This window comes from Cebus imitator, unplaced genomic scaffold (assembly GCF_001604975.1).
Source record: "Cebus imitator isolate Cc_AM_T3 unplaced genomic scaffold, Cebus_imitator-1.0 Scaffold91, whole genome shotgun sequence".
NCBI lineage: Eukaryota > Metazoa > Chordata > Mammalia > Primates > Cebidae > Cebus > Cebus imitator.
This window is the reverse complement of record NW_016107406.1, coordinates 58,203-68,234: the sequence shown is the minus strand read 5'-3', so window position 1 is coordinate 68,234 and position 10,032 is coordinate 58,203. Positions and strand designations below refer to the sequence as shown.

Genomic DNA, 10,032 nt, shown 5'->3' with positions numbered 1-10,032 from the left:
TTAGTACAGACAGGGTTTCACCATGTTGGCCCAGGCTGGTCTCAAAATCCTGACCTCAAGTGATCTACCCACCTCGGCCTCCCAAAGTGCTGGAATTACAGGCATGAGCCACCTTGCCTGGCCAAAATCCAAACAATGTTTCAAAGACTTAATATGAAAAAAAGGAAGGTAAAATATCTCAATAATTTTTAATATTAGTTATACACTGAAACTGCAATAGTTTACATAATGAGCTAAATAAACTATCTTATTAAAATTAATTTCTTATGTTTCTTTTTACTTTTTAAAATGTGCCTACCAGAAAATTTAAAGTTAACAGATGTGGCTCCTGTTATGTTTCTTATTGGCAGTGCTGGGCTAGAGCTTTTTATCCTTCTCTATGCTGTATGTATGTGTTACCTTTTCACAAATTAAAAGCTAATAAGTAAATAAGATAAATTATCAGAGGAAACACAGCAGCATTTTGAAAATGACAGATAAAAGGAGAAAAACAAACAGAACAGGAATCCCTCTCCACTCTTTCTGCACGCCTGCCTGCTGCCATTTCAAAACCCTAAGAACTTGCTAAGTTAAAACCTATCAGGTCTTTCTTTATAAACTTTACTATTATGGAGAATTTTGAACCATCACAAAGCAGACAGCATAGTATCATGAAATGTCATGTGTCTACCACCCATAACCAACAACCACCAACCTCTGAAATCCTGTTCCCCCTCACCCCACCTCCCCTACTCCTACAGCTGTGCAGCAAATTCCAAACACCATATTCCTAATAAGATTTTTGTTTAAAAATTATGGTTCTAATAGGCTTTTAAATCAAGCTGAATTTATGAGGCATAAGGAGGGGGTTAAGAACTGTATTCTTCTCTTTTCTTCAATAGCTATCACTTCTACAAAACGGGCGCCCAAGAACACTGGGACCCTCTCAACACCCCAGAAACCACCAGCATTTTCTCCTTCCCACTGTTAGCGGGGGGGCATCCTCTCACCACACCAGAGCATAAATGCCCTGGACTCAGAGGCTGAGTTGTCTCTTTGCTCCCTCTCTCTCCAACGCCTCTCCCACAGGACACACTGAGAGAAGGCCGCTGGCTGTTCTGAGCTGAAATGTTCAGGTAAGTTGTAAACACAAAGAGTGACCATGGGATCACCTGCTTGCTTTCCTTTTGCTTCTGCCTGTTTGCTGCACTGAAAAAAAAGTGGTTCAAAATTAAAGATCATTTCTAGAGGTGATCATGGTATTGTGGTTCTGGGGTTGTTTCTGCTTTTTCCCCAGAGTCCCTTATCTTCTAGAGAGATGTACTGAGACATTTATGGACAATGTCTGGGATTTGCTTCAAAATAATCCAGATGGGGGATGGGCTGAGGGTAGAATTGAAAGGAGTCTGGCTGGGGTAATGGGCTCAGGGCTCAGCGGATTCAGGATACCATGCTTTCTACTTTTGTCCGTGTGTGCAGTGTTCCAAAAGCATTTCAAAGAGTAAACTCTCTTTTTCTGTTGTCTCACACTGAAGGACCCTGGAGAGGGCTGATGCTTTTCCGTGCCACAGAGGAGACACTCTGGGAAAACTATTGGAGGGAACCAGATGGTCTCAAGCAGTCTCTCCTGCAGCCTCTGACTCTCATCTTTTAAAAAGAACTCATAGGAAAAATAACGTTGGGGAGTGTAATTGTAAACTAAGGTCCTAGCAGTCTTACCATCAGCCAATTCACCAAACACCCCGTGGAGCAACGATTCCCAGATTTGCCTGGCCATATGGGTACCCAGAGCCCTTGCTGAAAATGAGACTCCCAGGCCCCTTACCCAACTCTGCCAACGTCTTCTCTAGGAAAGGGCCTGGGGACCTCTGCTTTTCACTTGAGCCCCTGGGGATGCCCGCCCTGGGGAAACACTGATGGGGGTGTGGGGTCTTCTAGTAAAGAGAAATAAGAGCAGCATATCCCCCCTATGGATAAGACCAAGGTGTCAAGTCATCTCACGAGGAAGAAGCCCCCCAAGTCAGTGAACTTCGTGTGGGCCGTGGTGGAGGAGCCCAGGGTGGAGGTGCCAGGGCAAGGGCACTAAAGCAGTGTCTCTGGAAGAGGCTTCCTACTCCGGGCCCAGCTTTACCTAGGGACTGCATGGCCTCCTCACTCTGCTGGACCTGCTGGGCCATCATCCTGCTGATCCCCATGAGGCTGTCAGTGATGGCACTGGATGTCTGGGCCAGGCTCTCTTTGGTAGTTTTCCTGAAAGTTCAGAGGAAAAGAAAGAAGAAGAATGTCAACAAAAGTCTCCCTGCAAGAAGACCCCATGTCCAAATGAGATCTCACTTTTTGCCTACCCAATTAGTATATATATTTTAAGTGACCACATGCAATGCCGGCAAGGGTATGCTGAGACCCACACCCCTATGGACTGCTAGCAGGAACAGAAACCGGTACTGCCTTCTGCAAAGCAATCTGCCAATGTAGGAGCCTTAGAAATGTTCAATCCTTTGACTCAATCATCTCAACTCTGAAAATCCCTCCAAAGGAAACAACCAAAATGCAGATCAAACCTTATGTTCTAAGACACGCTCTGGTGTATTACTTACAACACCAAAACACTAGGAATGCAAACACACATAGGGGATAGTATTAACATACAATCTACATACTATGTACTGTTAGAATTAGGCTTTAAAACTTTTCTTTTTTTTTTAAATGAGCAAGTTTTGTGCTGAAACAGCAGAATATAAAATTTTATGTATGGTACAATTGTGACTTTGTAAGAAATATAGAAGAAAAAATGAGACAAGAGAACATACCAAAATGCTCATGAGTAGTAAGATTCCATATTTTCGGCCGGGTACGGTGGCTCATGCCTATAATCCTAGCACTTTGGGAGGCTGAGGCGGGAGGATTACCTGAGGTCAGGAGTTCAAGACCAGCCTGGCCAACATGGTAAAACCCCATCTCTAATAAAAATACAAAAAATTAGCCGGGTGCAGTGGCACAACCCTGTAATCCCAGCTACTAGGGAAGCTGAGGCAGGAGAATCACTTGAACCTAGGAGGTGTAGGTTAGGTTGTGGTGAGCCAAGATGAGCCACTACACTCCAGCCTGGGCTACAGAGTGAGATTTTGTCTTGAGAAAAAAAAAAAAAGATTTGATATTTTCATGTTGTAATTCATACCTTATTTTACCAATGTACTACAAATAAGTATGCATTTCTTTCAAATTTTAAAAAATTACTTCTATAATAAAATTAAACACCAAGCTGTTCCCTACAACGGATTTTACACCTTGCCAATTGTTACCTATTTTATTATGAGAGCCCAGAAAAACAAAAGAGCAGGTACCTTTGCCTTAAGAGATCTCCTCCCTGGAGAAGTTCTGCTTTCTCTAGATTGTCGATTGCTATTTTGCAGGTAAGATTAGCTTTCCTCCATGAAGTCTGATTGCTGGAATGAGAAGGTTCACATGTGAGTGTGTCTACTCCACCAGGCCGTAAGTCAGTTCAGTTCACAGCAGTTCCCACCAACAAAGGAGTGTGGGGAAAGGCCACCCAGGCATGGCCTTCAGAGCCCATCCTACTTCCTGCCATTTCTTCCTCCTGGTCCCCCAGCAACTGTTCTTGTTCAGGTCCTGATAACCCTCAACCAGACCCTGGAGGCCACCACAGGGAGGCTCTATAGCTGTCCCGCTGCCCCTGTCATCCCGAGGGGCTGTGAACATGGCACTCCTCTGTGCACAGCTCCACAATGGCTGGACTTCAGGGAGGCATCCAAACTCTCCAACTGGGTACACAGGCCCCTCTTCTACACAGTTGCTTCTAAGGCTGTACTGCTATGGCCTGTGTATTAGTTCGTGCCATCCCTTGAAAACCATGACTTACTCATCTCCAATACCTTGAACAACCATTTCTGGCCCTTCAGCTGCTGAGTTCATATATACTGTAGGAAATAAAAACTCATGGCCAGGCACAGTGGCTCACGCCTGTAATTACAGCACTTTGGGAGGCTGAGGTGGGTGGATCGCTTGAGCCCAGGAGTTCAAGACCAGCCTGAGCTACATGGAGAAACCCCGTCTCTACTAAAAATACAAAAATTAGCCAGGCGTGGTGGTGGCACATGCCTATAGTCCCAGCTACCTAGGAGGCAGAGGAGAAAAGATCACCTGAGCCTGGGAAGTGGAAGTTGCAGTGAGACATGATGGTACCACTACATTCCAGCGTGACAGAGTAAGACCTTGTCTCAAGATTTTAAAAAAAAAAAAATCACAAAAAGCCAATCTTTCAAAATATTTCTTCAAGGTTTGTTGTTCTTTCCATACTACAGACCAATCATGAATGACACAAACATGGTGGATGAGCAGAGCCCTGATTGCTATGGCTGATCTATATTCTTCATCTGCACTCCCTTGTGGGTGATAACAGAAATTTGGTGAACAGCTTTCTGGGGTTAGAAATGTGACAGATGGGTGCGGTGGCTTACAGCTGTAATCCCAGCACTTTGGGAGGCCAAGGCAGGTGGATCACCTGAAGTCAGGAGTTCTAGACCAGGCTGGTCAACATGGTAAACCCCTATTTCTACTAAAAATACAAAACTTAGCCGGGCATGGTGGTAGGCGCCTATAATCCCAGCTACTCTGGAGTCTGAGGCAGGAGAATCGCTTGAACCCAGAAGGCGGAGGTTGCAGTGAGCCGGGATCGCACCACTGCACTCCAGCTACGGCAACAAGAGTCAGACTCCGTCTCAAAGAAAAAAAAAAAAGAAATGTGACAGTTGTTGATAGGCTATAAAAAAGCTAACTGAGTCCCTCTAAGAATCAAACTCATACTTCAGAATTCTTACGTAGCCAGCTCAAACCAATTGTGCTAATCCCTGGAAATACTAAAAAATCAAAACACAGAGTACATGAACTGACAGAGTGGTTTTCTAATAGCACCTTTATGCTGAAGGTCTTAATGAGCACCCGCTCTGCCATTTCACACCTGCCACTTTGAAAGAATCCATTACATTCTGAAACAGTTTGCAAGGGAGTTCTGCAGAGTTCTGCAGGGCCCTGGGATTCAGAGATGACTGAAGGGCCATACCTCTCCTCAAAGGCCTCACATTCACACATTCATTTAAGAAAAAGACAAGCAAACAGATACTCACTGTATGATGTGACAAGCGTGATGACCCAAGCAAGCACAGCTACTGTTTCAACCGCCAAAGGATTTTTTTTTTTTTTTTTTTTTGAGACAGGGTCTCACTCGGTCTCCTAGGCTAGAGTGCAGTAGCATGATCATGGCTCACTGAAGCCTCAACCCAGCCCACTGCCCTCCTGCCTTGGCCTCCCAAGTAGTTGAGACTGCAGGCACACACTACCACTCCCAGAGCTAATTTTTCTTTTTTTTTAATAGATGGGGTCTTGCTTTGTTGCTCAGGCTGGTCTTAAGCTCCTGGGCTCAAGCAGTCCTCCTGTTTCAGCCCCCAAAGTGCTGGCATTACAGGTGTAAGCTACTGCACCTGGACCCAAAGTATAAATTGACTGCTTTCTCTGCTCTGGTCTGTAACGCCACATCGTGGATGGCCATTCCCCGCTTTAAACTCATGCAAAACTGAGTGTGTCTGGCATAACTTACTGTACTTTATACAAGGGCTCCTCTGTACTCCGTGTTTATAATCTGAGTAGGCTTGGTGGCTCAGGAAAGCAAAAGCCATCATAACATAAAGTAATCGCGAAAAAGCCAAGCCCTGGATCACTGCCTGTCACTCACACAGCCTTCCCTGCTTACACTGGCCTCCCCGTGCTTGTGTTTTTGCCAGTTAGTGTCTTCCTGACAGCTGACTGTAACATACACTGCTGCTTTCAGGGAAGATGATGCTGGCAAATTGCTCAAATCAGAAGCAAAGCCACAAATACAGATCTGGCAGAGGCAGAACACTGAACAAGAGATAAAGAGAAAACCCATGGAAATGATGACTTAGCAGCGGCTTCAAAAGAAAATGATTTAGCCAGGCACAGTGGAGCATGCCAACTACTTGGTAAGCTGAGGTGAGCGGATCGCGTGAGCCCAGGAGTTCGAGGCTGCATTAAGCTATGACTGTACTCCAGACTGGGCAACAGAGTGGGACCTCATTTCTAAAATTTTTAATATTTTTTTTTTTTTGGGAGACAGAGTCTCACTCTGTTGCCAGGCTAGAGTGCAATGGTGCGATCTCAGCTCACTGCAGCAGCCTCTGCCTCCCGGGTTCAAGAGATTCTCCTGCCTCAGTCTCCATAGTAGTTGGGATTACAGGCGCCCGCCACCATGCCCAGCTAATTTTTGTAATTTTTAATAGTGATGGGGTTTCACTGTGTTAGCCAGGATGGTCTCAAACCCTTGACCTTGTGATCTGCCCACCTCAGCCTCCTTAAGTGCTGGGATTACAGGCGTGAGCCACCACAACCCGCCAAAATTTTTTAATTTTTTAAAAATAAAATAATATATATATTTTGAAGATGGAGTCTCATTCTGTCGCCCAGGCTGGAGTGCAGTGGTGCAATCTTGGCTCACAGCAACCTCCATCTCCCAGGTTCAAGCAATTCTCCCGCTTCAGCCTCTCAAGTAGTTGGGATTACAGGTGCCCACCACCATGCCCAGCCAATTTTTGTATTTTTAGTAGAGACGGCATTTTACCTTGTTGGCCAGGCTGGTCTCGAACTCCTGACCTCAGCTGATCCACCCACCTCGGCCTCCCAAAGTGCTGAGATTACAGGCATGAGCCACCACACCCAGCCAAAAATAAATTTTTAAGAGAGAGAATGATCTCAATACCTCAAATATGTTTGGAAAAACCCTCCTTATGATTAGTACAAAAGTCAAATGTGAAGGGAAAGGTACTGTTTCACGTTGTCTGACAATTTCATTGGAAAAGTTAAACCTCTTCCAATTCAATAACAAGAAATAGCACATAGCTGTAATTATGTAATCAAGGATTAGCACGCACTTGCAATTATAACCTCAATTTTGGTTTTGTTTTTTGACCTCAACTTTGTTTAACTTACGGTTTTTGTTGCATTTTTTTTTAGATAGCATCCCACTGAAAACCTTCTAAATTTTGGTCCACCTTAAGTAGGTCTTCTTTTTGTAGATTTTTTCTGTTGCCAATTATCTTTAGATAAAAAATGACTCTGTATTACAAAAGCAGTCATATTTTTTCCTTAAAAATATACAATACAGTATAATGTTAAATATGCTTTTGTAAACTATGCACAGCTCCACCTGCTCAGATGGGCCCTATTTAACCCTTCCCCACTCGCCCATACAGGTGGACTGTTCTCTCATTATTGATAATAATTCTCATTATTGATTGGGAGAGAACATTCCACCTGTATGTAACTGACACAATTGGCTGGGCATGGTGGCTCACACCTGTTATCCCAGCACTTTGGGAGGCTAAGGTGGGTGAATCACATGAGGCCAGGAGATAGAGATCAGCCTGGCCAACACAGCGAAACTCCAGGTGTGGTGGGGCACACCTGTAATCCCAGCTACTCAGGAGGCTAGGTAGAAGAATTGCTTGAACGCAGGAGGTGGTGGTGGCAGTGAGCAGAGATCACGCCACTGCACTCCAGCCTGGGTGATAGTGCGAGACCCCATCTCAAAAAAAAAAAAAAAAAAGACACAATTAAGTCAGCATTAAACCAGATTCATCAGGCAAACACATGTGCAAGGATCATAGGGAACAAGTGAGCCAGCAGAGGCCACTGGCAGGAGCAGGCCCTGCCTACCTGAGCATCTGCTTTTTGTGATTCTCCACTTCCTGGAGTAGAAGTTGTTTCTCTGACTCTTTGTCTTGCTCTTTAGCTGACTGCTCCAAGTCCTTTGAGGAAAAATACTCCATGTTAAAATGATTTCAAAAGTCAACATGAAAACGGAAGAGCATTTCTATTCCTGCCAAGGGCATAATAGCACTTGAAGCACCCTTTTAAAACAACACTTAGGAATGCTAGGTAACATTAACACACATTCTTTTAAATATATAGCTAAGTCTGCATGAAAGTAAGGAAGATCCCTAGGGCCCAAAAGTGAGAAGGGAACAAGAGCTGGAACAGCCAGCCTGGGGGTGATGTATGGCTGCCCTGGCATCAGAGCTGCTGCTCCTGTCATCTAGGGCTGGCCCAAAAGGAAAAGAAAAACAATGACAAAATACGAGCACAATGATCCCACACTTAGATATCATGGAATATCAAACTGCTGTTCATTTCCAGATACTCACAATTTCTGTGCCTATATCATTAAAGACCAGTAATAAGCAGTTTGAGCACTTGAGGGTTTGAGAGCTCATGTAGGGGCAGAAAAATGAAGCCTTGGGCCATCTGAGGCTGGGAAGCTGAACTGAGATCACCACAAATCCAAGACCCAAAAAAGGTTACAGACACAGGAAAATGGTCTAGAAAAATGTCCATCCACCAGCACATAGTGAAAACATGGATGCCTGACTTTTTTGCTGAGTTCCAAATAAAGGGGTTAAAAAAAATCTCCCAGCCACGTGAGGTAGCTCATGCCTCTAATTCTAACATTTTGGGAGGCCAAGGTGGGTGAATCATGAGGTCAGGAGATCGAGACCAGCCTGACCAACATGATGAAACCCCGTCTCTACTAAAAATACAAAAATTAGCTGGATGTGGTGGCATACACCTATAGTCCCAGCTACTCAGGAGGCTGAGGCAGGAGAATCACTTGAACCCAGGGAGGCGGAGGTTGCAGTGAGCTGAGATCACATCACCCAGCCTGGACTAACAGGGCGAGACTCTGTCTCAGAAAAAAAAAAAAAAAAAATCTCCTCTGACCAGGGAGCTGCTCCTCCCACTGATCTAGAATTCAATTTATTTTCCCTGAGTGATTCGTGAAACTCCATGAGGAGAAATTAACATAAAAAGTGTTCCCAAATGGGATCATCCATTTGGAAACACTGGCAGAAAAAAGGGAGACCTGGCAGAAAGCTAATGCAAAAACCTCTGTAGAGACTTCGCCTCAATCCAGCTGCACAAGGTCCCTCAGATAAGGTCTGCTGAAGATGAGTGCTCACAGTCCAAAATAACCAAACACCAAGGAAATAACCCACCAAGAGTGAGGGTCAGCAGATATACCCAGAAGTATTAAACCCCAAGAACTTTTGGAACCATCAGAGAGACTATAATTAAAGATAGCATTACACCTCAAGTCACATTTTTTTTGGTTTACAAATTAAAACAGGTTCTAGCTTCAATCAAGCCATTGATCTGACACACCACTGTATGTGCTCATTTATACACTAATTTACTTATTTACATATTAATTTGCACATGCTGGTTTGGAACAAGTATGTGTATCCACCATTTCAATAGCTCAGGGATGACTTTCAATTTATGCCCCCAAATACTGCTGACATAGAGAAGAAAAGAAATAATCAACTGTGACTGGAAAACTTTTACAAACGTCATCAATTATTTTCATCACTATTTGTTTAAAATCTGTATCCCTACTAGAATATAAACTCTATAAATAAGGAGAGCTGTATCTGGCATTATTCACTCCATATAGTCCTTGTGCCTGGCACATACTGGGCGTTGAATCACCGAATGGAAGAATGAATGCATGGGGAAAAGGGAGAAATAAAAAGGGGGAAATGTACAATTTACTCATGAAAGACTGCCTGGAAGTTCTGTCAAAAAGAACCAGTGATAGTTTTGGAGAAAGGAAAGGGGGCGGGTAGAGTAGTTCTCAAATTCCAGTTTAAGAGCTATATGTACAAAGACAAACACACAGATATTTATACACAGTCAATGCCCAACATTTACCACATGCAGAACACCCAATTTTGAGGATCTGAGGCCAATTCTCTAGTATCACACAATCTTGTTGGAAACACACAAAAAAGACATTCAAATAAAAGCTAACAATGGCAAGCAAACAGGAATCTTGTATTTATTTCCAGGTATAAAAAGAGTATGTAAACACTTAAGAAATGCAGATTAAAACTGGGATGGGGGCTCACGCCTGTAATCCCAGCACTTTGGGAGGCCGAGGCGGGTGGATCACGAGGTCAAGAGATC

At 44.0% G+C, this 10,032-nt stretch overlaps 1 protein-coding gene across 2 annotated transcripts in view; it reads right to left on the bottom strand.

Annotated features, from left to right (window-relative positions):
* The window catches only part of BNIP1 (BCL2 interacting protein 1), a 19,076-nt gene that overhangs the window by 1,893 nt on the left and 7,151 nt on the right, over positions 1–10,032 (bottom strand). For both annotated transcript variants that reach the window (XM_017535091.2, XM_017535092.2), the window contains 3 exons: positions 7,726–7,817; positions 3,324–3,425; positions 2,111–2,229 (listed from right to left, as the gene is read on the bottom strand). In XM_017535091.2, coding sequence (XP_017390580.1) covers positions 2,111–2,229; positions 3,324–3,425; positions 7,726–7,817 — 313 coding nt within the window. The remainder of the gene's footprint in view (positions 1–2,110; positions 2,230–3,323; positions 3,426–7,725; positions 7,818–10,032) is intronic.